The sequence below is a fragment of the Fukomys damarensis genome, unplaced genomic scaffold, assembly GCF_012274545.1.
Source record: "Fukomys damarensis isolate Sample0158 unplaced genomic scaffold, DMR_v1.0_HiC HiC_scaffold_5, whole genome shotgun sequence".
Classification (NCBI taxonomy): Eukaryota; Metazoa; Chordata; class Mammalia; order Rodentia; family Bathyergidae; genus Fukomys; species Fukomys damarensis.
In genome coordinates, this window is record NW_022900917.1 from 48,930,182 (window position 1) to 48,957,726 (window position 27,545).

The following is a 27,545-nucleotide window of genomic DNA, read 5'->3' on the forward strand; positions in this document are numbered from 1 at the left end:
AAAAGAAAAAGGCTATGAGATGTTTGTGTCCATGTTAAATATTCCATTTTAGCCCAATTTAGCTTTTTTCTTTTGTTTAGTTTATTGGTACATTTTATGTATACAGTACAGATATATTCATTATGAGTGTCTTGTACCTTTACATGACATGTGGGCTTGGTTCTCATTTTTTTCCCCTTGTCCCTGCCCTCCCTTCACCCCCTCCTCCCCTCCCCATTTACAAACACTTTATTACCATCTTTTCATTTTCTCATATTTTTTCCCTTATTACCTTTCCCCTACCCTTCCCGCTTTCCCTACACCTTTAGCCCTTTTCTTCCCATTTCACAGTGTGAGTTATCTCATTAGGATCTTATGTACTATTACAGTTTATTCACACCAGAAAACTATTCAGTATTTACATATGTGTGACATTTCACTTAGGAGTATATCCTCAATATGTATCCATTTTCCTATGAATGAATCTAATTTCTCATTCTTTGTGGCTGAGTAGTATTCCATTTTATAGAAACACCACATCTTCTTTATCCAGTTTCCAACTGATGGACAAATGGGATTTATCCAGTCCAACTGATGGACAAATGGGCTGTTTCCATGTTTTAGCTATTACAAACTGTGCCATTATAAACATGGGTATGCATGTATCACTCTGGTATGATTCCTTTAATTCTGTTGGAAAGATACCCAGAAGAGGGATGGCTGGGTCAAATGGAACCTCTAGTCTCAGATCTTTGAGGTATCTCCATATTGATTTCCATAGTGGTTGCACCAGTCTGCACTCCCACCAACAATGGAGAAGGATTCCTTTCTCCCCACAACCCCGCCAACATTTGTTATTGGTTGATTTCTTGATAACAGCCATTCTTTGTGGGGTGAGGTGAAATTTCAGTGTTGTTTTCATCTGCATCTCTTGAATGACCAGTGATGTGGAACATTTTTTTCATATATTGACTTGCTGCTTTTACTTCTTTGTCTGAGAAATGTCTGTTCATTTCAGAAACCCATTTTTGAATCGGGTCTTTATATTGGGGGGGGCTGATTGTTTTGAGTTCTTTATTGTTCTAGATAATAGTCCTTTGTCTGAGGAGCAGCTGGTAAAATTTTTTCCCACATTGTAGGTTATCTCTTAATTCTCTTGATGGTTTCTTTTGCAGTGCAGAAACTTTTTAATAAAATGAGATCCCAGTTTTTGATTCTTTTTGCTAGTTCCCATGCTACTGAGGATTTTTTCATAAAGTCTTTTCCTATGCCAATGTCTTCAAGAGTTCTGCCTAACTTATCTTCCAGCAGATTTAATGTCTCTTTTTTAATATTTTGATCTTTAATCCACTTGGATTTTAATTTAGTGCATGGCAAAAGATAAGGGTCTAATTTTAATCTGTGGCAGGTTGACATCCAATTTTTCCAACACCCATTTATTAAATAGGCCATCCTTCCTTCAGTGGGGATGGTCAGCTCCTTTGTCAAAGATGAGGTATTTGAGTACATCTGGAGTTGTTTTTGTTTCTTCCAGTCTGTTCCACTGATCCTCAGGTCTCTTTCTTTGCCAGTACCATGCTGTTTTTATCACAGTGGCTTTGTAGTATAGTTTCAAGTTGGGAATTGTTATACCTGCGGCCATGTCTCTGTTGCCTAGGATTGCTTTTGCTATTCTAGGTCTCTTATGGTTCCAAATGAATTTTTGGATTCTTTTTTCTAGTTCTGTGAAATATAGTGCTGGAATTTCAATTGGCATTGCATTGAATCTGTATAGCAGTTTTGGTAGTATGGCCATTTTCACTGTGTTGATTCTTCCTACCCAGGAGCAGGGGATATCTTTCCATTTTCTTATATCATCTTCAATCTTTTTTTTTTCAGAGTGCTGTAGTTTTCAGTGTAGAGGTCTTTTGCTTCTTTTGTTAGATACTTCATTTTTTTGGATGCTATTGTGAAAGGAATTGTTTCTCTAATTTATCTCGCAGTGAGTCTGTTATTTGTGTACAAGAAGGCTATTGATTTTTGGATGTTCACCTTGTATCCAGCTACTCTGCTAAAAGTGTCAATTAAGTCTAGAAGTCTTTTGGTGGAGTTTTTTGGGTCTTCAATGTAGAGCATCATATTGTCAGCAAATAATGACAGTTTAACTTCTTCCTTTCCTATCTTTATTGCTTCAATTTCTTTCTGTTGTCTGATTGCTATGGCTAATGTTTCCAGAACTATATAGAAGAGGAGTGGTGATAGTGGGCATCCTTGTCTTGTTCCTGATTTTAACATGAAGGTTTTCAGTTTTTGGCCATTTATTATGATGTTGGCTGTTGATTGTTCAGAGATAGCCTTTATTAAGTTGAGATATAGACCATCTTTTCCAATTTTTTGCAGAGTTTTTAATCATGAATGGGTGTTGAATTTTATCAAATGCTTTTTCTGCATCTATCGAGAGGATCATATGGTTTTTGTCCTTGACTTTGCTGATATAGTGTATTACATTTATTGACTTACATATGTTGAACCATCCTTGCATCTCTGGAATAAATCCGACTTGGTCAGGATGAATGATCTTCTTGATGATCCTCTGTATTCTGTTTGCTAGTATCTTATTTAGGATTTTTGCATCTATATTCATTAAGGAGATTTGTCTGTAGTTCTCCTTTTTAGTTGCATCTTTCCCTGGTTTGGGAATCAAAGTGATACTTGCTCCAGGAATGAATTTGGAAGTATTGCTTCCCTTTCAATTTCATTGAAAAGTTTGAAGAGTAATGACAGTAGTTCTTCTCTAAATGTCGTGTAAAATTCAGCAGTGAATCCATCAGGACCTGGGCTTTTCTTTGTTGGTAAATTTTTAATTACATTTTCAATTTCACTGATTGTAATTGGGATGTTTAAAATGTTTTTATCTTCTTTGCTCAACTTTGGTAATTCATAAGTATCTAGAAATCTGTCCATTTTTTGTGTTTTCCATTTTGTTAGAGTACTGGTTCTCAAAGTAGGTATTGACTATCCTCTGGATTTCTGTTGGTTCTGTTGTGACTTCACCCTTTTCATTCCTAATCGCATGGACCTGAGCCTTTTCTTTCCCTTTTTTGATAAGGTTAGCTAAGGGTTTATCAATTATATTTATTCTTTCAAAATACAACTCTTTGATTCATTTATTTTTTGTATCATTTTCTTAGTTTCCATTGCATTGATTTCTGCTCTAATCTTTATAATTTCCTCTCTTGTTTGAGCTTTGGGTTTTTCTTGCTGTTGTTTTTCTAGGAGTCTAAGATTCATCATTAGGTTGTTTATTTGAGCTTGCTCTGTTTTCCTAGTGTGGGCATTCAGTGCTATGAATTTTCCACACAGAACTGCTTTCATTATGTCCCATAGATTCCTGTATGTTGTATTGGCATTTTTGTTTATTTGTAAATATTGTCTGATTTCTTCTTTAATTTCTTCTTTGATCCATCGATTGTTCAGGAGAGTGTTGTTCAGTTTCCATGTGTTTGTGATTTTCCTATGGTTTCTTGTGCTATTGATCTCCAGCTTGATTGTACTATGATCTGATAATATACAGGGGATAACTTCGATTCTTTTGCATTTATTCAAACCTGTTCTGTGAGCTAGTATGTGATCTATCTTGCAGAATGACCCATGTGCTGCTGAAAGAATGTATATTCTGATTTTGTGGGGTGGAACACTCTATAGACGTCTATTAAGTCCATGCGTTCAAAAGCTTGGTTCAGTTCTAGTATTTCATTGTTGATTTTTTGCCTAGATGATCTGTCTGTTTGTGAAAGTGGGGTATTTAGATCCCCCACTACAGTTTTATTAGTGCTTTTTGGTTTTTTCATGTTTCTTAATATTTCTTTTATATAGTTGGGGGCATTAATATTTGGTGCATATATGTTTATGATTGTCATCTCTTCCTCTTGAATTGTTCCCTTTACAAGAGTGTAGTGGCCTTCTTTGTCCCTCTTAACGAGTTTTGGTTTGAAATTTGCTTTGTCTGCGAATAAGATTGCTACCCCTGCTTTTTTCTGTGCTCCTGTTGTGTGGAGAATTGTTTTCCATCCTTTCGCTTTCAGTCTATGTAGCCCAATTAGCTTTATCCACAGTTGTATAACTATTAGAAAATCAACCTATAATTCTGATTTGAAAAGCAAATGCCTGTCAGATTCATTGAAAAGATTTTTAAAGAAATTATATGGCATCTAAATACTAATATTTTCCCAGTTCTACAAGTTATAAACAAAGAATACTGGGGCTCGGGGGAAGAGACAAGGTAGACAGATTGTATCATCTTTCTCTCTTTTTAGATAGAGTTTAGAGCATCCTATTCCTATCTTTATAAAGAATTTCTTTGGTAGGACTTTGCCCTTTTATTCACCTTGTAGCAACCTGCCATTCCAGGATGTATATGGTAGCTTTGTAGGTTCCAATGGAGAAGGTGATCCTTACAGTCTCAATAGGAGTCTCTGAGTTCTAGGACTGTGTTTCTGTTATGTCTTCTGCTACTGTTCATGGTCTGGAGAGTTAATTCACCATAACCTAATTCACAAGCACGTGGTGACTAAACAGAAAAGCTTGATATGAGTATACAGTGGAAGGCTGTGCTGGTAGCATGACCAGCATGAGCCATTGACCTGGGACATTCTCTCCTGGTAGATAAATCTATTCTGGGAAACCAGTTACAGATTTGAAAGATGCGAAGGGTCTGAAGCCTACTTTCATCAAGCAAGGATACACTACCTTTCTCTACTCTTAGAGTTTTTTTTCCTACCAGTTTCCTTTCTTAATGTATCCCAGCTGGCTTGAGCTACTGGTGGCACATGCCTGACTGTCCCATCCAGTGGTACAAGCCACCCAATGCTTCCTGGAAGAAAGATGTGTGAATTACGACCCGACTGTGAACATGTTAATCTGCTCACTTCTATCTCTACTACTTCAGTTCTAGTTTCATCATCTCTGGAAACATATCTTAATCAGTACATATTAACAAGTTGTTTCACTGATACGCTGTTTTCTGAAAAGTTTTTCATAGATGTCTCATTTTATCCATTGGCCTTGAGTCTTATTAGTTTTTGCTTTTTCCATTTGAGGGTAGGGGAGAGATGGATCATTTTCTTACTGGTCCTCAGCTCGTGGAGTTCTCATATCCTATGAGCTATTGGCAATCATTTTACACATTCTCTTTCTCTTCCTACCTCCAATATTTCATTCCTCATTCTTAGTCTCCAGCTATGAATCATAACTTTTCTTTTACTGAAAAAACAAAAACTGTCTAGAGAATTGCCACATTATTCCACTGCTGTCTAATGACCTACAAACATCTGTGTCCATGTGCTCTGGCACCCTTGCTGTTGGTGTGAATAGACTATACTGGTCCCCTTTCTCTCACTTGCTAGGTGACATCATCCTGATTTCTTTGTCCCCTCATTCATCACTACTGAGTCTTTCACATTCACTTAGAAACATATTCATTATTTCCCTCCCTTGAACATCTCTCCCTTCCTCTATATTCTACTCTACCTGGTAGACCATTTGTCTTCATTTACATCTAAATTTTGTTTGTTTGTTTGTTTGTACCGGGATCGAACTCGGGCCCTTGCACTTGCGAGGCAGGCCACCGAACCACTGAGCTAAATCCCCAGCCCTACATCTAAATTTTTGAAAGAGTTGTTTCTATCTTATCTGTTGCATGTTCTTCTCAGCCTGTTCCATTCAGGATCGTATTCCTAACTGTCCCATGGAAATATTCTTGCTGGAGGCCATCAGAGTCTCTACACTGCTCCACCCAGTGTGTTGTCTTCTCAGTTCTCATCTGGTCCACTTTAACAACTAAATTTTTTCCTTTTAAAACCTCTTTTTCTTTTGGCATTCAGAATACTGCTATTTGTTACTATTTTCTTCGGACCTCATTCCTATGGTGTTTTCACTGGTCTTCCCTTATATTCTTGACTTTTGAGGACCTTGAAACGTTAGAGATTTTAGGGTTCAGTTCTTGGATTTCTTCTTAGCTCTGTGTGTAGTCACAACTCTTCTGGCTTGACAATTCACAAGTGTATGTCTTTACCTCTGACCTCTCTCCTCACCCCAGATCCCTATGAACTTTCTGAGTTAATATCTCCACTTGGAATTTGGAATTTAATATATCCTAAACTCAACTCCTGATTCCATATTCCCTCAAACCTGCTTTGTCCTATCTTCTCATTCCTAGGGAATAACATTTCCATCAGGTAACCACTTAAGCCAAAAACCTTGAATTTGTTCTTTTTTTTTTTTTTTTCAGGTAGAAATCACCTTCCTTTTAATTGAGTCATTAAATCCACAGTTTCCGCTCTTGGCTGTTACTCTGATAATAATCAGGTCCCCACCTCTAAGAACATTACATCTGACCAGCCTGAGAGCCAGTGTGAATGAATACAAACCCCAGTCCACGGCTCTTGGAACACTAAAACAAGAACAGCAAAAACCAGCCTTTCCTTTTACATAGAAAAGGACTAAATCTTGGAGGGTCTAAATTTCCACTTTCCAGACTAGGAAGCTGAGCTCAAAGTGAATGGAAACCAAGTGAATGAGGAATGAAGTCCAGGACCCTCTGTGCAAGGGCACGGCAGTCTTGACCACCTGGCCTCTTCTATGAGGAATGGCCCCACCAGCATTTTAAAAGAAGATGTCTCTGCTTCCATTTCACTTCTCAGAGAGGAATAAAAGCTACAGAAAAGAATATTATGGATTAGAACAAATCAACTCAGAAGAAACATTCTTGGATAATGATTTTCAGTAGCTGACAACATTCAGCACATTATTTCTGAGTGGCAAAATTAAGGGCAATCTGAAAGAGAAATCAAAAGTGGCAGCTACACTGGCTGACAGGTTTATGCAGGACACACACACACACACACACACACACACACACACACACACAGAAAACCTACACTCGGACAGGTTTATGCACGCCACACACACACACACACACACACACACACACACACAGAGCCTCCGCTTTCCTTTTCAGTGTATGTATCTGTTAAGGGGCTAAGACCCTGATCATAAAAATAAATTATTTTATACATTACGGTGTACAGACACAGAGAAAGACACTTTCTCAGAGAGCAACTAAAAGGCATTTTGCAAAAGGTCCACATTGCTCTGGAGTGGGAGGACAGAAGCCTGCACGGTGGCCTGTATTAGCTGGATGCCACCTCCTCTTTGCTGGCAGTGGCCTCAGTGGGAGCCGTTTCCTCTGCATGCTCTGCTGGCTTCTTCCTCTCCCCCTTCTCCTCCCCTTCCTCCTCCTCCTCGTCTTCTTGGGGATACAGGTCCGGGTACTTCTACATGCATTCCTGCATGGCCCAAAACTGGCCTAGAGTCCAATCCTTTGATGTTCTTTGTGCTGTAGTGGAAACAGGAAAAGGCCAACTTGAACTGTTCTCTACAGGGGCCACTGGCCATTTCCCCAGGCATGGGTAGTTTCAGTTAATGTCTCTGGCGGCCCATGTTCCTCATACAGGTCTTTGGGGTTGTCAGCCACCAGCTCTGCACTACTAGGAGTCTCGTGGTCTTTGGTCACAAATATTATCAAGTCTTTCCCTCCCACTGGCAGTAGGACGTGGCGCTGGCCCTGTGACCCCCAGGTGTGGGTGTGACCTCCACCTTAAATTTGTTCTTGACCTCTCTTTCTTCCTCTCATTCCCTACATTCCTATCATCTGCAAATCTGTTGGCTTTGAGCATCACAATGTATAATCTAATCACTCTCTACCACCTCTCTTCCTGCTGCCTTAGTTCAACCCAGCATGACAGTACTGGACCATCCTACTTTGGTTCCTTGCTTCTTCCATAGCCTGTTCTCAAGACTGCTGCTAGCATGGTCCTTTCAGCATATGTGTCAGATCACGTCAAAAGCCTCATGTCTTTCCATCTTGCTCAGTGTAGCAATGTTCAGTAGCTGACCAGGCCCAGCTCCCTGTGGTCTCATCTGTCTCCCTTACTCCCCTCCATTGCGCTCGCCTTTCCTCTGTGTCTCATTCCCACCTTAGAACTGTTACTTGTGTGGTTCTCTCTGCTTGCCGTACTTTTCCTCCAGATAGACCACAGGCCCTCTCTGATAACACTGATTAGACTAAGCGCTTCTATTCTGCCCACTTAGCACTCCCCAGCATGCGCAATTTTTGCCCACAGCACCAAACATGATATCCCTTGTTTATTTTTTGTTTTATTATCCTTTCCCCCCAAAAAAAAGAAATACAAGGAAAGGTCTTTGTTTTGTTCGATATTTCTGCCACATGTGTGCAATAGTGTCTTGCCCCCAGAAATAACTGTTCAATGAGTGAATGCATAAATACAGGAATGAGCACACCAATGAAATATCAGGAACTGTGTACTGGAGTCCTGTCTAGATTTTGTTAACATGTGATATGACAGAAATCTCCCTCTGACCTAGCATGTATTAGCCTTGCACTTATGATGTTCTTTCTCTTTTGTAGTTTAGTAGCTAACATTTCTTCATATTATTAAAATAGAATGTTATTTTTGCCTTCTTTATTTTTATCTCTTGATAAAGAGAGAAGATTAATCTGTTTAAAAACATGCCTAAAATTTTTCTTTTTAATGATATTTTGGTAATTGCAGATACAGCTGTTTTAGTGATTCTGATCTAGTTTGGGATTTCTTCCAGTGTGAAGATGATTTAGCTGAGAAGAGGAGAAGCAATGAGGTGCTCCGCAAGGCCATTGAAACCTACCAAGAGGTGGCTAGCCTGCCTGATGTCCCCAGTGACCTGCTGAGGCTGACTTTGAAACGGCGGTCAGAACGACAGCAGTTTCTGGGTAAGATGTAGTAAGAGCTAATTCTGTAGGAAATGGCATGTTCTGTCTTGAAGATCCTAAAAAAAACTGGGCCTACTCTTAGAAAAGTTGAGTTATGTTGAAGGAAACCTAAGTTTGACAACTAATTTCAAGTAATGTATCTGACTATTATAGACTGACCATCTCTAAAACTGAAATAGCAATCCCAACCTCAATAATTACAAAGATACAGGTGCCACTTTTATACACTCCTTGCCCTCCACCACTTTAAGCAAGGCAAAGAGTGTGCTGAATGCTTAGATAATCTGTCTAAAGAACCATAGCTAATGGCTAATAAGTCCAGAATAAAAAACTTCCTGGGTTGCTAAAATTCTTTTCTCTATGAATATAACAAACTGATTCCTAGAGGTTGAAATTATTTGTAGGATTTTTTGTTTTTGTTTTTAGAGGAATGTTAGGAGTTTCAGGTACCTCAAGTATTTTACATGTAAAACTTTTTCCTAGGAAATAAATTTTTAATGATAAAGCAAGTTTGTAAACACTTCAGAAAGAGCAGTACAAAGCATGCGCTCTACTGACCCAGGTTCCCAGCCTCAAAGGCAAGGAAGACTGTTGTATGCTAGCTTCATGAATGTCAGCCAGGTTTGTTATCTTTCCAAACATATCAACAAGGAGGGTAGGATCTAAGCCACATGTCGCTGCTGAGGCTGGTGCTTGGTTGGCTGCATGCCTACGTGGATAAGTTCTAAATATTCCTTAGAGGAGCCTTGAATAAATACATTTCTGAGGAATGAAATAAAGGATAGTTGTCCCTTCATAGATGACCAAAACTGTGAAAGGATTGAGCTTGAGTGATGATTCAAAACTAAGAAATATTCAGATAGATGTTGGTTCACAAAAGCCTGACCAAGGGAAGGAAACATGTGGCACAAATTCAGGATAGAAAGGAGGAGGCTGGACTCAAGAGTGGCAACAGGGGTGTTCGCCTGTGATGCAGAATCATTTTTACTGGGTTCTCCTGTTATCCCTGTCACTATATGATTCTGTTTAGCATAGTTTGTTGATTCTGTCATCAAAATGGTCATATTTGTTCATCATGGGTTTTTAATATTAATTTTTCTTCTTAAACAATTCATTAGATATTATCAGCTTAGAATTATGGATTTTTTTTTGGTTCCTTTTAAAGTTCTTCACATATTTTACCCTATTTCCAGCCCTCAAAAGAAGACTGCCTATGGAATCTAACTTTTCCCCAGCAGTCTTTCAATATTTGCACATGACTCTTTCTGCTGAAATGAGAATGAGGCCATGTCATTTGAGGGGACCCTAAGTCAAAGGAGCAGAAGACTTTATTGTGCATGGCAGGATGGTGAAGTTGGCTCCTCAAAATAGTGTGAAGGTTCATGGTGTAGACTATGTGACAGAAGCAGATGTCTGCAAGAAGAATTTTTGTCTGGATGTTGGGATTAACAGGAGAGGCACAGAAGACTGTAAGTGTAAGTGGGCAGGTAGGGGGGAGGCAGAGTGCAAGAAAAGTAGACTCAGATTTGTTAGTAAGGGAAGGACTGACTGAGCAAACCTAACCTGAAGTTCTGATTGGGTGAGCACAGGCCCCAGGGTGAATGGGTGATGCTTCCTTTGTGCTAGATTAATTTTTTTGTTTGTTTTGTTTTTTGATGCTGGGAATCGAACTCAGGACCTTATGCTTGCAAGGCAGGCAGCGGCACCACTGAGCTAAATCCCCAGCCCCAGATGAGTTTTTATTGGAATAAACAGCTCAGGTCATTACCATACTCTTATTGCAGTCGTATTGTACTCTTAGGCAACTAAAGCCAAATTTGTGGGCTTTAGGTAATTATATTTTTAAAAAAATATGTGCTAGGCTTATGTGGTAAATTCTCTTACATAGTTTGTGTTTACAGCTATGACAAAGAGCAGTGAGAATTGGCCCCAGACATTTTAAATTTTCATCAGACAGCCTTAACGGTAAACTGAAGCTGGGGTTTTCGATTCATATAGTGCATAGTGCCTGTTGTCCACCAGAGGGTCCCATAATACTGGGTGATATATCCATTGCTGCACAACTAGTCAGTACTTAGAGAAGAATACACTTTCAATTGGAGATTGCATCAGCCATTCCATACTTTTCTGTGAGGTTAGTGACTTTTCACATTTTAGGCATGGTGCTTGACCTTGAAATCAGTTAGAACTTTTATTGTCCACCATCAACTTATAATTTTAAAGCTAATAAACAAAAAATACCACAACAAAACACTTTTATAAGGAATTGGTAACTGAAACTTTCTACAGAGAGAAAACAAAAAGTTGAATATTGATCTACTTAGAAAATGAATATGTCCTTAAAATGTCTTTAATCAATGTTATACTCAGTATCTATTTATAAAAATTATTGATACCATTGCCACTATATCAGGAAATCCTGCTAAGTATTTAATACATAATTAATAGAGAAAATCAGATTTAAACTCTGATTAAATAATTTGTATTCTCAATACAAAGGTATACATAATCTGTTATAATGATTCTTTTTCCATCCCCAAAATCAGGTCACATGAGAGGTTCCTTGCTTACCCTGCAGAGACTGGTTCAACTCTTTCCTAGTGATACTTCCTTAAAGAATGACCTTGGCGTGGGATATCTCTTGATTGGAGACAATGACCATGCCAAGAAGGTGTATGAAGAGGTAGGCATCAATCTTCCATTAACAATGTCAAGTTATTTTCAACATTAAGCCCTAATGCTTTTTTTTTTTTTTTTTTTTTGCAAATTACATGTAATATGCCCAGTCTCTCATTCCCTTTAAGTGTAATAGCAAGGTTCAAATGGTATAACTGCGAGTGTGAAATAAGAAGAAATGCCTATAGAGTTTTCTTATTTGTTTTCACATTGCTTTTTTATTTTTATCTTGATCAGATTTTAAATTTTGGTTAACACATATTGAAAGACTTCAACTGTGTGATATTTTTAAAAGTTCAAATTTATCAATCCATAGATAGCCTCTCTGAAAGTGTTCTTTGCATCAAAGGAAGAGTAACACAAGTTCTTAGAATTTAAAAATATATCATCTTTTCCTAGTTTGCACTAGAAGTCCAGTCCAGAGGGAAACTGCCGAACATGAGCCCTTCAGGCCCATGAAGTAGAATACTTATTTTGCAGAAAGTCATTGACTTTTTGATCCTCTGACAAGGATGCCTTTTGAAGGATTTCTACCTTTTAACGGATGTTTTAATGGATAACCTCTAAATCTCAAGTACCTGTATAACCCTGGCTCCGTTAGGCAATAAGGGAATTCATTTGATACATTACAAACAGGATGTCAAATAAACATTGAAGCTGGAGAAAGTGAGTGCCTTTGTATAAGAAAGATGAATGTATTTCCTTATTATTCTTTGACTTAGGGCTGTGGATCGATGGTTTTCAAGCTTCTGCAGTTTACATCAAAATGTTACTATTCCATGTTAGCCAATATGATTCCTTCCCTTTTTAAAATGCTATCAAGTGGGGCGGGGATTTAGCTCAGGGGTGCCACCGCCTTCCTTGCAAGCACAAGGTCCCGAGTTCAATCCCTGGTACCCCCCCAAAAAAGGTAAAATGCTATCAAGTATAGCAATTTCATACTCAGTCTGGGAACTAGGTCCACTCACAAAATGGTGTTTCTCTCTGCTTATTGCTGTTTATGCTTCACTCAAAATCATTGAATTCTGAAGTTGTCCTTTGACCCTTATTATAATTTTATATATCCTGAGAGAGCAGAAAGAAGATCTTTGCTTTATATAATGTCCCTAATATCTGTGCAGTGTGGCCTGAGCCTACAGTGTTAAAACTCTGGGCCATCTACTGAAGACCTGCTCCAGGTCATAAAATAATTCCATGTGGAACATTGTATTTGCTGATGAACAAACCAGACTCAGAGGTCCCCTGTCTTGCACAGTTTGGTTAAAGGAAACATCATGTATCTCAGTAATTCTGGATCTTATGAATGTAAAGAATTATCAAACTATAGTGCATATATACATTATTTTACTGCTGTCAGAGGTCACAAAGATGGAAAGATACATTTTCTCCTTTCTACCTTCCTTGCCTTCCCTTCCCTCTCCTTTCCTGCAGATTTCATCTAAAATATACACATGTGAGCAATCCACATCAAATCATTTCATCCCAGAAAGAATAACCATCATCAAGAAATCAAATAACAACAAAGGTTGGCAAGGCTATGGGGGAAGAAGGAACCCTTCTGTACTGGTGGTGGGAATGTAAACCAGTACAGACACTTTGGAAATCAATATGGAGATTCCTCAAAAACTAAAACTAGAAATTCCATTTGACCCAAGTCTTCCCCTTCTTGGTATCTTTCTGAAAGAATTAAAGACATCATATTACAGTGACACACACACACCCATGTTTATGGCAGCACAACTCATAATAGCTGAGTCTTGAAAGCATCCTATATATCCATCACTAGATAAACGAATAAGGAAAATGTGATGTTTACATACTGTAGTATTGCTAAACCATAAAGAAAGATAAGCTTGAGTCATTTGTATGAAAATGGATGCACCTTGAGTCTATAATGTTAAGTGAAATAAATTAGATACACAGTTTAAATATCACATGGTTTCCTCTTATATGAGAAACACTAAGTATAAATAAATTGAAAAATAAAAGAGATAGTACAAAATAGGGAAATAGATCTTTCTGAAAGGGGAATAGGATGAAGAGATGGCAAGAGAGGAGGAAAAGGAGATAAAAAAGAATTAAGATGTGTTATTTACATGCACCAACTACACAAAAAGATGTAAACATTATGTATTGCAAACATTTTGCAAAAAATGAAGGAAGGGAATCAAAAGATAGGTAGAGAGGAGAGGGAGAAAAGGGAAAGGGAATAAATAAAAAGGGATTAAGATATATTATGTTCAGGTACCAATTTCCCACAAGGAATGTAAACACTATACACTACAAACATGCACTACTCCTATTACTATATTACTACTACTAATAATAAAGCAAAAGAAAAAAAAAGCAGCAAAAACTCTGAAAACTGATTTTTTTTTTCTTTTTTTTTTTTTTTTTGTACCAAGGATTAAACTTGGGTCTTTGCGCTTGCAAGGCAGGCCACCAAACCACTGAGCTAAATCCCAGGCCCAGAAAACTGTGATTTTTATAAATTTATTTTAAAATAAAGATCATCATGAATAAAATGAAAAATTCATTCCATTATTCTTTTCTTCCTTTCTCCTTCATTCTCTCCCTTCTTCCTTCCCTTCTCTTTCCTTCTTTATAAAATTATTTCATATTTTTCTCCTCTCTTTTCATCTCTTCCTGCATCCCTCTTTCTTTTCTTCCTTACATCTAAAGAGCCTGATCAAGTGCTACTGGCTACCAAGCACGTGTGAGGTTAAGCCGGGGATTTAGCTCAGTGGTTCCACCACCTGCCTTGCAAGCACAAAGACCCGAGTTCGAGCCCCAGTACAAAAACAAACAAACAAACAAACAAAACATGTAAGGTTAAGGCAGGATCTGAAAGCACACTAGTTATTGCTACACCATTTAGGACAGTCCTTCCTCACCTTGTGAAAACCTCCCTTGAGTTTATTCATCCTTATTGCCTGAAGCATTTTATTTTACCTTGAAAAATAAAATCTATTTGCTGTTGTTTATACATTTAGAACCATAATCTCATCTGATTGAGCATAATAGGAAGTGCAAAATCTAAAATATAGCCATATTATGCAGTTGAGTGAGTTTCTTTTTAAAGAAGCATTAATAGGCTGGAATTAAGTGTGTGGTTTGCCTTTTTTCCTCCTCTCACTTCTAAGTTAATAAGCTGTGTCTAATGGATTATCTTTCCTTAACCAAAGTTTATCCTGATATATTTATCTCCATTGAAATCATTTTCAGAAAATTAATAATTCGAATTTTTATTTTTCTTCACACTGTTTCTTATTTTTGAGTAAATTTATAAAAATGGTTGATAGTTCCCTTTCTGGGTTTTTGCTGCTTTGTTTCAACAAAGAGACTGGCTTTGCAATGGCTGGATGCAGACTGCTCACATGTGCAGATTTTGGAAGCTCCTCCTCTGGCTTCCTTCCAAGCTAGTGACACTTTGGTGACCCAGGCAACCCACAGTCCAAAGCCAAGTATCATTCCTGATGCTTCCCTGCTTTCATGCCTCACATTTATCTTTTACTCTGTCAACTTCAGCTTATTAAAATCCATACATACTAGCTCAAAAATGGTAGTTAATGAAACAAACACACCCTGTACTTTCATGAAGTTTACAAATCATTCATCTCTATTTTCCATTTTGAATAGCTTTGAAATCCTTTGCTTTGTGCCAGGCATTCATCATCTCCTGCTTGAACTAATCCAGATCTACTCTGCTCAGATTTGTTCTTTTGGCCTTCATGAACCCAAAACATAATCTGAGCACCTACCTCAGTTTCTATCACTCAGAGCAGTTGTCTTTAAACATGTTTAATTGTTTACTTTCTCCCAGGAAAAAATGTTCAAGCAAGCACCTTTGGTATGTTTGTTTGTGGATTTACATATTTCTTACATATGTGCATGTCCTAATATAGTGTATACTTTATAAAAATATGTGTGCCTAAACAAGCTTTAAAAATAAATGAAATATTTAAAGCACATTCAAGTTTTATTTAACTGATGAAAAAATCCTTCATGCTCACTAAAAATTAATATTCTAATAATATCAAGGTGTAGTGTTATTTGTGATTACTGTAGTCCCCCTTTAACCGTGGTGGATACATTCTAAGACCCAGAGCCAGTGACTGAAATCCAATATAGTACTGAAGTTCATGTATGTAGTATATGACCATGAAGCTTCGGAGCTATTAATAAGTAAAATAATAGTTACTTGAATGCAAGCATTGTGAATACCTCAACAGTTAGTCCGGTAACAGAAATGGCTACCAGATCTATTAATGTTTCCTGTTTCTGGCACAATACCCAACACCCACAAGTTAAAGAAGAGTTTTATTTGGCTCATGGTTTCAAAGTATTCATTCCATGGTTGGGTGGCTCCAAGGAAGGAACATCATGGCAGAAGGACAAAGAAATAGCAAAGGTATTCTGAGAGACAGAGCAGGGAAACAGTACCAGAGAGGAAAGGGCCAGGGACTAGGGACTAATATAGTAACCAAGGTCATGCCTCCATGACCCACACAGGTATACCCAGAAGAGTGCTTTATAAACTAGGATGCTTTCAAGCCAGTCAAGCTGACAATTAACCTTCACATCCTATCCCTTAACAACTTGATATGCAAATACATCTCCTTAAACCATACTCCAGTAGTCACAATAATGAGTTCATCATTTAGCTTGCCAGGATACAATAATCTTGCATACAAATGAAAACTCAATAATTCCTTTTCCAAAGTCTCAGTGGTTCCAACAGTTTTCAAAAGTCCAGCTGAAATAAAACAGCCACAGATGGTTTCTCTTATATGAGAAACCCCAAATAAAGAGTAAAATAAAGGACAGGTAAGTAGAGAGGTAGATCTTCCTCATATGGGAAGGAGATTAAAAGATGAAGGGAAAGGTGGAAGAAAAAGAAGGTGTTAAAAAAAGAAATGAGATGTGTTATATGCACGTACCAACTCCCCATGAGTAATGGAATCACTCTGGCAACATGTACTAATAAAAATTTAAAACTGAAAAAAATATATCATCTTCTGAGACTCCAGACAAACTTTTAGCTACAAAACTCTAAAAATCAAAAATAAGTTACCTAATCCCAAGGTATAATATCATGGGGTCAGTGTTCCCATTCCAACAGGGAGGAAAGAAGGGATAGAAAAGAATCAGACCAAAGCAAGACTGAAACCAAGCAAGATAAACACAATGTCCTGTAGCTCCATGTCCAGCATCTGGGACACATGTTAGTGAGACGTGAGTCACAGAGAGCATGGTTGGTCCCAGCCCTGTGACTTTGCTGTTTTTAGCTCACAAGGCCCCTTTTCCTTGGTCTGGGTTCACTCACAGCCTGCAGCTTTCCTCAGCAGACATTCCACGTTCCTAGCATCTTGTATTTCCTGAGGTGTCTACTGCACCTATGGCTTCATTCCCACAGCTTCAGGCATTGCCCTCTGTCTTAGGGGCTCCCTGCCTGCCTCCCCAGGCCTTCCTTTGAAAACTTGGTGGAAGCCTCCTTAATCCCATTCTGCATGCTGATAAAACCAGGATCATGTGGACAGTGAGAAGGTCTGCTGCCAGCAGAAGTAGTAGCCAGGCCCCCTGGGACCATGGTGGCAGTGACCTCTGAGTGCCTGAATGGTGGGTGTAGATAGTGAAAAGAATCCTGGAGAACCAGTTCTAGGTGGCCCTTCTCAAGCAGGAGGCTCCCAGACTCTTCTCAAGTGTTTAATGGGTGAGATACCTTCAAAGCATCTTCCTTCTCATCCCTGTACAAAATACTTTCTTTCTTTTTAATTTTAGCAATATCCTCAGCAGCCATACCTCCTTTGGCCTTAACTTTACAAATGATTCCCTTTGGAGCAAAAGTTAAGTTTTTCACATTTTTCTTCTTTGCTTTATGCACCCAGTTCTCACTATAAATCTGTCTAAAAACATCCAGCAGTACCCGTGTCATATCCTGAATGTTACGCTGCCTTGAAATTTCCTCTGACACATCAATTAGCCCACCACCCTTAATCAGTCTCCCCCCATATTCTGAAGACATGGTCAAAATGTAGAAACATTTTTTTTTGCCAAATTATGAAATTCATGGCTTTTAGTCACTTGCCAATGAATCCTTGTTTAGATCTGAAACCACTTGAGTGCACCCTTTATTGTCTGCATTCCTATCACTGTTCTGATCTGACCTGACCAGAATCAAACATTAGGCTCTGCTTACATCATTCTAGAGCTTCTCTAGTTTCACATCTCCAGAGCCCTCCTGCAAACCAATTCCAAAAGCTTCTGAACCACGTTGTAAAGTATGACCAAAGGAATGACCCTACTTCTCTGGTACCAGTTTTCTGTATCAGTCAGCTTACTCATTACTGGGGAAGGTTACCCAATATGCAACTTGAAGGAGGAGAGGCTTATTTGTCTTGTAGTTTCAGAGGATTCAGTCTGCGGTCAACTTACTTCAAGGTAGAAGCATTGTGGTAGAATGGAATGGCGTACAAAGTTGCTTACTTCGAGGCAGCCAGGAAGCAGAGCATGGCAATAACACCAAGGAGGAAGGAGCCAGGGGCCAAATACAGACCCCAAGGTCATACCTCCATGAACCTCCATAGATGTGCTTTTCTAGTCCCCTAGATGGCTCCTATCATTCAAGCCATTCAAATTGTTATGTTTTTAAACATAACTGTCACAATAATTAATTTTGTTAATTATCTGTGAAGATGGCTATGTGCCTCTATAGGCAAAAATGTCATCCATGTAGCTGTAATAATTAAAATAATCCATTCATAATTCTGCTGATGGAAGCATGATCTGTTCCTTTTCAGTTCAGTTCCAGAGGTAATGACTAAACTCCTAGTCAGTATCTGCCTTGGGGACAGTGCCATGGAAGGTGCAGAAGCAGCAGATCCTGTGCTTCCAGTGGTCTCTTTAGGAAGGAAAGCCCAGCATGCATTTGCTCACTCCTCCATACATTTAGACAAAGTCTTAAGGACCCTCTGTGGGCCAGGCTCTGCAGGTGAGCAGTGTGCCATGCAGACAAAAGCCTTATAAAGCAGACATCTTGGTGGGGGAATAAGGAATATAATAGTGGCTTTGAGTGCTATGAAGAGAAATGAGCCAGCATAGAGAAGTGACTAGTACTGGGGCAGAGGGTCTGTTTTAGGAGTAGGCCTGGTGGTCAGCAGTAGGCTTCATGAGGTGGTGAGCTCTGAGCAAGGGCTCCTTCATTCAGATAAGGGAGTGAACCATTTGGATGTCTGAGGGAAGAGTCTGTGAGCCGGGGGGAAAGTGAGTGCAAAGGTCCTGCAGCAGGGCTGTCTTTGACTAGCTGTGAGCAGCAGGGATTACAGTGTGCCTGGAGAAGGGATAGGGGCAAGAGAGACAGAGAGGTAGAGAGGCCCAGCCCAAAGGCTTTCAGGTGGTCTCCAGAACTTGGTTTTTCACTCTGGCTGAAATGGACCAAAGGAAGGATGGGATTGGACCCAGGTCTTGGCAAGTTCCTTCATGGGCCTATATAGAGAATGTACTACAAGGGAGCAGAGGGGTGGCAGGTAAGAGGCTCCTATACAATTGGGGCGGGATGATGCACCTGGGACAGGGTGGCACTGGTGAAGGAAATAACAGATGTTGTGGTCGGAATGTACTTTGAAGGTTATGTTGGCTGAATTTTGAATGGATGAGACACAGTATCTGACTAAAGCTGAAAACATGAAAGTACAGGCAGTGTGGAAACCAAGGAGATGGTGTCCCCTCTCCATGCACTTTGCTCCTCCTGTGTAAAGTCACCGTGGTGGCTACGACGTCCCTTTTCCCACTCTGGCTGGAGGTTGAATAGACTAGACATGTGTCTTTTCTCTACATCTACCCAACTCAGACCTTCATCTTTCTCTTGCTCCATGAATTCATTTGTCCAAACAGCTTCACGAGTTGAGTATTGTTATGTTTTGACTTCTTAATGCTAATATTTAATTTAGAGGCATTTTGTGTAATTATCTTTAGATCCTAATAAATACATATAAAAATAAACAGTGATGTGGTTTATATGAAATATTTACCTGGATTTTATCACACAGTATTGGATTTGCTCCCAACATCATTCTCAGTTCTTAAAACAGTTGGAGCACTAGAGAAATTTCTATTTAATGGGTGGATCTTGATAGTACTATGCATGCAAATTTAAATGTTTTCTTGAAAAAGACAATGTAGACAACATGTATATGAAGGAATATGTAATAACCATTCATGATTGTCTTAAAGCATAGCAAATGTAGAAGAGTTTTCCCTAATCATTAAAAAAATTTGAGGTCATATCAATTGACAGATATTTTGCTAACTTGCATTGTTAAAGAAGTGCTTCAACAGTTACTGCCTTTTCACTCATTTCTTTTTTTCTTGAAGAACCGGTGTGTAATATGTGAAAGGGTATTGATTTGAGAGGAAGGAGGACCCTGTAAGTTTCATGATTGCAATGAGACAAAGTACCATAGTGTTTTAAGCTGTAGCATTGTAATCCAATCCAAGTACAGAAAACTAATTAAAATTTGTTTTGACAGTCATTTGTACAATTTATAATGTATCACAATAGCTCTTTGTTGTCTTTGAATATAGGTTCTGAATGTGACACCTAATGATGGCTTTGCTAAAGTACATTATGGCTTCATCCTGAAGGCACAGAACAAGATTGCTGAAAGCATACCCTATTTAAAGGTGACTGTCACTGCTCTTCTTCCCTTTTCATCTTTCAGTTCCTGTGAGTCATTTAGACACCCTCGATTATGCTTTGTGGATTGATTGGCATGCACGGCTGAGTCTTTTCATCATCAGAATGTACACCCTGTGACCATGACATTCACAGGCAGTGTGGACTCCACCGTAACTGAGAATGTCATATGTAGAAATACCAACTGTGGGAGCAGAGGCTATTTGGAAGAGACTTTATGAAGAAATTCATAAAACCAAAACTATTATAGTTTTTAAATAATAGCCAAGTTGAAATTATTGGCACAGTATTTTAAAAAGTGAACAATCCATTAAATGCTTGTTTTACAAGTTAATTATACATTGAGACTTCTCTGAAAAGGATTTATAGTTACCTGTACCAAGTGAGGTAAACAAGTGCCAACTTAATAGGTCAAACCCCTAAGAGCATATCTGGTACCTCAAAATATTAAAATTAAAATGTGCCATTTTTTCTCTCACATATGTAATTGAATCCTTGTTAGATCAGAATTATGTTTGGCCTAGCTTAAGACTGTCCAGTAGAACTTTTGCAGCGATAGAAATTACTTCTCGGTGTTCTCTACTGCACTGACCATGAACCACATATGAACACTGAGCATCTAAAATGTGGAACTGTGACTGAGGAAAGGAACTTAAAATCTTACTTAATTTCCATTTATTTTAATTGAATTATTAATATGTAGCTAACAGCTACCATGTTGTGGTTAGAAGTTGCAATATATTCCACTTCTGTAATCTCTTTCACATGATTTCAATCAGATATCCCTAATAGCAAATGAATACAAATATCTGTGTTTTATTTGGCCAGTATAGTTTTATTGAAAAAAATTCTAATTGTTTTCCTTGAGAACCTGAACTTGTTGCATAATCATACAGATTTCTAGTTGTTCTCGAAAGGTCTTATCTGACCCATGACCTGGACTCACCATGCTGGGACACATCAATGAGCAGTGGAACTTCTAGGATGGACATCTGCTCCCATTTGTCCTGTCTTTTGGGGGGGCCTCTGTAAACCTGTACTTTCTTGTCAAAGCCCTGTAGACATGTATGTTCCTGTCATTGAAAGTGTTCTCTTTACTTGTCCTCTGACTTAGGAAAACCTAACAGTACTTTCTTAGCTTTACAGATAGGAAACCGTGGCTAGTTAACAAACAAGGGTATTTGAGTATCAGTCAGTCCATCCTGTCACTTGCTATTTTCTAAAATTATACAAATAAAAATTCTTCCTAGTGAAAGGAAAGATACTTCTTGTGCAGAGTCCTCAAGAGGAAGATTTTTAGAAAAGAAAATTAAATATTTTTGACATTGGTCATTCTTTTGGTTTTCTAAGTTAATTCTCCTAATTTAATATGCATTCACTCTTTTTCTTTCGAAACATAAATTTCATTTTCAGTTCTTGTATAGGAGATGGGGAGAAATCAAGTAAATGCTTTAGGAGTTACTTAATAAAAAACATTTCAAGGATTTCAGTTGACTTCAATCCTTTATGTTCGGTATGAAATTTCATTAAAACATCATGACATGTTTGTTGAGTGTAAAGAAATATGACTTGCAGCGAGGGTGCCATTACTTTAGACATGAGCAATTAAACATTTGGATACAGAAATAGACTCTACATGACATATGGTCAGATTTGGAGACAAAATAAATGTGAGACATAGCCAGCCAGAGAAATTATTTGGAAAACTGAAGTATGATTTCTCCCCCACTTGAGGTACACAAAATATTCTGCTAATTTTATGGGCTATTCTACTAGTTCCATGATTAATTATAAATGCTTTGTTAAATTGAGCTTTATGAACTCCTTTTGCTTCTGCATTGTAAATTTTGACCGCTAATCTCCTTGCCAAATCGTAACATCAAATGTGTTTTTCTAGTAGTTAGATTTTTCTATGATACACAGTATTTATATATGTAAGAAAAGCTATATAAATCAAGGAATGAAATTTGGCAGGTATTTAGTTCTGTCACAGATTCTAACACTGCTCTTTCTACAGGAAGGAATAGAGTCTGGGGATCCTGGCACTGATGACGGGAGATTTTATTTTCACTTGGGGGATGCCATGCAGAGGGTTGGGAACAAAGAGGTAACGAATTTGTGACTTTTTATTCACTCTGAGAAAGAAGTGTGTGTGTCTGTGTGTGTGTGTGTGTGTGTTTGTGTGTGTGTGTGCGCACGCACCCACATATGTGTGTGTATGGGGGGTTTCTAGGAGAAAATTACAATTGAAAACATATTTTGTGCGTAAACATTTGAAGGCAGTGATTTAAACAATTAGCTATGTGTACTGTCTTCAGAATAACCCAATAATTCTAGCTTATTATTATGAATTTGGGGATTTGGCTTTTATAGTTTAAGAAATCAGCTAAGTAACCACAAGCACAGCTTCTAAATTGAGGAGTGTGTGTATCTGTATATCGGTTTGTATCAGTGTATTTAGAGTAATAGAAGAATCAGGGACTTAGCTTAGTGGTGCTGCTGCCTGCCTCAGAAGCACGAGGCCCCAAGTTCAATCCCCAGTACAAAAACAAACAAAATGAAAAAATAAAAAAATAAAGGTGGGCTGGGGATTTAGTTCAGTGGTTCTGCTGCCTACCTCGCAAGCACAAGAACCTGAGATCAATCCCCAGTACCAAAAAAAAAAAAAAAAAAAGAGAGAGAGAGAGAGAGAGAGAAACAGATATTGCCTTGGGAAAAAAAATTCTCTAAAATAAACACATGACTCAAATTGCTTGAATTTTTCAAATGTTTTAATGGTTTTTCTAGATTACTTTTTGTTTTATTTTGGAATTGTAAAAGTAGTTGTCAGTAGAATGAAGTCTTTGCTCAATGTATTCCTAAGCACTATGGTTAATTGTGTAACTTACCTTTGGAAACATTTAATGCCCAGTTTAAGATGAACAGTTGTAGTTAGGGTAATGACAGGTACTGACATAAAATAATGTAGTAACTAAAACAAGTTACGTGTTTTCTTTGTGGTTACTATGTTTTTCCTGAGCACAGCTGTCACCTTCTCTAAACATAACATTGGATCATTAATTGTGACATCATGTACTATCAATTTCAAGCCGCCTCCATGGTCTGCTGTGATTTGTATGTCACTGCTGGATGACCAAGTCTCCCTGTCAAATTCTGCACCATCGCAGAGCTCTGGGCCTCAGCTGTACTTAGAGTCAGTGGTTAAAGGGGTGAAGAGAAACATTGACTCTTTGTAACCAGTTCATTGTATGTATGTGTTAAAGTGACATCTAGAATAACACAACTTCAGATTTCTAAAGTTAATAAGAACATAGGACCATCTGGACGACTGAGGGTTCAGAGAAGCAAGGGGCTTATGATGCTATAATTGCTTACTACAGACATGAACATATTTGCAGTAATAGAAGATTGGATTATTGACCCTGTTGTCTTTATACATTTATATTAATCTATACCTTTCCCCTTATAACTTACCAGTCAGCTAACCAAACTAGAATGAGATGTTAGAAGAAAAATAAGGCAGATAAAATTACTGATTAGTAATCATTTTTGTGTTTCTTCATTCTTTTAGATGTAAAAGGAATCCTTTGAAGGAGAGGGAGAAGAAAGATTTTGCTACAGTATCTAACACTGGATAAATGTTTGTGTCTGATTACTCTCTATGTAATTGTCAGTAATTAATTTATCTTTGAACATTCCAGGGTCCAGAGCAAAGACAGATAAAAGAACACTGATTTGTCTCACATCTTAGATGAAAACAGCTCTTACTTCAAGGACAAAAAATTCACTACCAAAAACTTGTTAAAGGCTTAATATTTGAACCTATGGGACTGTTCTACCAACTTAATTATCATTAATATGCAAAGAACAGCATAGTTCTTGAATTTTAAAAGTATCTATCATTACAGGAGAGTGGAAACAAGCCTGTAGATGCCCTGTTTTAATACTTTCCTGGAGCTAGGCATTGAATGTGCATCTATGAGTCTGCATAACAGGAAGCTACTACCCTTTGTGTTTCTGTGCACGGAGATCTCAACCCACCCTGAAGGAGAACAGATAGAGAAGAGCAGACTCACAGTTCCAAGGCTGATGATCTAATAGGTTTTGAAGAAAGTTATTGTAATAATGGACAGGAAAAGAGACAGAGACAAATCATGATAGTCTTGTAGTAGTCCACTTTTAGTAGTTCTTAGTATTTCCATAACTTCCAAATCCATATTCTAGCTTCCCTTCTAGTCTCATTCTCAAAGTCTAGATTCATACATCTGCTGCCTGCTTGGTGTCACCATAGGGATGGCACAGAGGCAACTCACTTGTCTTCCTCTATCCATTGTTTCCCCCTGGGTCTCACCTCTCATTCCGTGATATTACCCCCTTTCCACAATCAAGATGAGAATCAGCTTTACCTGTCCTCTGGCTCCTTCCTCATTCCTCATCAGCCAGAGCAAATTCTGGGGAATTTAACTTCTGAGGTCTTGCCAGCCCCCACATGCACCTTCCTGGCTTAGGGCTATTAATGCTAGCCTGTGTTACCTGCACTCTCAGTGACAGGTGTAAGAACCTTTCTCACTTAAAAATCTCACTTTCTTCCAGGCCACCCTATGCTCAAAAATACTGTTATAAAAAGTCAAGTCATATTTCCATACAAAAGCATTCAATATTCTACAGGCAGCTGCAGCCAGCTGTGCTCTCTGGAAGCGTGTCTCACAGGCTCCTGTGTACAGCACACTGCAGGCAGACCAGACTCAGCTGTGCCACTGGAGCAGGGCACTGCGCCGACATGGCCCAGGCTCTTCTGAGTTAGAGACCTTCGGTGTATTTGTGTGTGTGTGGGCATGCATGCATGTGTGTGTATTATAAAACCATACATGGAAATAATTTGACAAAGTAGAGATAACACTGATATAGAACACATATAATTAACCCAGGCACTATTACTATAATATTCTTGATTGTAATTATAAAATTCTTGACTAGGCCAAAAAAATAATAATGAAGAAAGATTTGGAGATTTCTAATTTGATCATAGATTTACTAACAGTTTATATTTGAAGTTGGCTTAGATGTAAAAAAAAATCTTGCTGAATTGAGTCTCCTATGTTTATAAAGTTTTTTTTAATCTAATATAACATTTTCATCATTTTCCCCCTAAAAGTTAAATTGGAAAGAAATACCAAATTAAGGGCCCTGTTTGAGGCAGTAGCACTTAATCTGAACTTCAGAACAGACCTTACAATCACCCAGGCTTCCAGCATAAGGACTAAGAAACTAAGACTCCTAACTCCTCAAATGTGGGCTGTTTTAGTTTTCTTGTAATTACTTTCTTTTTCACTATTTAATCAATATGCCTTTTCCTTAAAATGAATTACTGATAACACAGACTTAATGGGCTGTAAGACTTTCCTTAATATCATTTTTTTGTTTCTTTGTAGCTTTTGTTTTGTTTTGTGTTTTGGTGCTGCGCTAGTCCCTTGTGTATGCTAGGCACACATTGTTTTAGGGAGCTACATGCACTGATCTCTTTAACACCAAAAATTTTAGGAAATGAAATCCTAAATTCAAATTTGATGAAATCACAATAGAATGATATTAAATAGAAAAACCTTTTTTAATAGTTTTTTGTTTGTTTGTTTGTTTATTTTTTGGTACCAGGGATTGAACTCGGGTCCTTGCGCTTGCAAGGCAGGCCACCGAACCGCTGAGCTAAATCCCCGGCCCCAATAGTTTTTTTTTTTTAATGGTAGAATTAACCACGATACCTGGAGACTTGGATTTTTGTTCTAGTTATTTAACTTTCATAAGCCTGTTTCAACATTTATACGGTAGAGATATTTGTGGCAGTTAGATTAAATGATATTTTAAAAGTAAATTGTAAACTGTAAAGTCTAATTGAAAATATGAGGTGACATTATCATCCTTCACTTTTCTAATGAAGAAAAATTTAAAATATAAATGTGAATATACTTTTAGAAGTTAGTTTTTGGCATCAAAAGAAGATATTCAGGTTGATACTAAATGCTTGTTTGTATTGATCAAACATGTACTTGAAATCACTCTTCCAAAGCTATCACTGCAGCAGACTTGTACTAAAAGAGAGGCTAAGATTCCATGCACCACTAGTAAAGTCTTGCCATTACTAGTAAAGACGATGGGACATGCATGGGGCAGGCAGTGTAGGGAGAGCCACTTATGAGCATATAGCCAGGGCATCACTGGGAGGAGCCATCTGGAGCAACAAATTCTACAGCCAGCTGTTTCTGAAATGCTAATCTTTATGGAGGCAAGTTGTATGGTGTTGCACAAAGCCTAAAGCCACAAGCATTATATCTTATGGCAGAAAAAAAAATATGTATTAGGAGCAAAAGTTCCCTTTTTAATAATCTTATACAAAGCTAAGCATGGTGCCTGTAATCCCCTCATTCTGGGAGGCTGATGCAGGAGGATGCCAAGTTTGAGCCCAGTGTGGGCAATTTAGCAAAACTCTGTCTCCAAATGAAAATAAAAAAGGGTCAGGAGTGTAGCTTTTTGTGAAAGCCCTGATTTCCTTATTTTAATTGCCAGTAACATAAAAAGGGGGGGGGGACCTGATACGTCTAACTATAACACCCACAGGATAATATTTCTTTTGTCTACTTATTTTAATGGAGGGTTTATACTTTCTTTGGGGTATCCTGTAATCCCAGTATTCTGCAAAGCTGAGGCAGAAGGATATCGAGTTCTAGCCCAGCATGGGGAAATTAGATACTTGGCAAGACCCTGTCTCAAAGTAAAACTTTTGAGCTGAGGATGTAGCTTAGTGTGATGACTATAAATTTAATCCCTAGAACTACAACAGGGAAAAAAACCCTGATATGGTCTATGACCATCTTTAACACCAACTCAGAATAATATTTCTTGTGTAACTAATTTAGTGGATGGTTATCCTGTCGTTTAGGGGTGGCCTCCTTACATGTGAACATGGAGAGTAAGTACACATGGAATCAGTCTCCATTTCAACATCTCAATTTACTAAATGCAAATATGTTTGAAGAAATTATTAAAGTCATAATCTGTTCTTTGTAAAGAAAACAAAAATTGAACTTGGAAATGAAAGCTTAGCTATAAACATACTCTCCTTTAGTGTCTCTCCTTTTTTTTTGGTAAGCAGGGATCAAACTCAGGGACCTTGCACTTCAGAGACAGGTGGTGAAACCACTGAGCTAAATCCCTGGCCCCGTGTCTCACATTTTTAATCTAGACAGCAAATAAGTTCTTGACTGCACCAGACACTCGGGGAGATCAAAACAGACGGGACAATATTCAGAGGACCTCAGTGAGAATATAATACATGTGTTCACCTACACTACCAGCTCATAATGAGAAGCCCAATGACATAATAGTATTTTC

At 38.2% G+C, this 27,545-nt stretch overlaps 1 protein-coding gene and 1 pseudogene across 1 annotated transcript in view; one reads left to right on the forward strand and one right to left on the reverse strand.

Moving 5' to 3' along the window:
- Positions 1–27,545, forward strand: part of Asph (aspartate beta-hydroxylase) — a 208,466-nt gene that overhangs the window by 130,936 nt on the left and 49,985 nt on the right. Inside the window, exons 15-18 of the mRNA XM_010640510.3 lie at positions 8,638–8,788; positions 11,335–11,471; positions 20,048–20,146; positions 22,177–22,266. Of these exons, the coding sequence (XP_010638812.2) occupies positions 8,638–8,788; positions 11,335–11,471; positions 20,048–20,146; positions 22,177–22,266 (477 nt within the window). The remainder of the gene's footprint in view (positions 1–8,637; positions 8,789–11,334; positions 11,472–20,047; positions 20,147–22,176; positions 22,267–27,545) is intronic.
- LOC117284480 lies at positions 7,149–7,694 on the reverse strand (annotated as a pseudogene).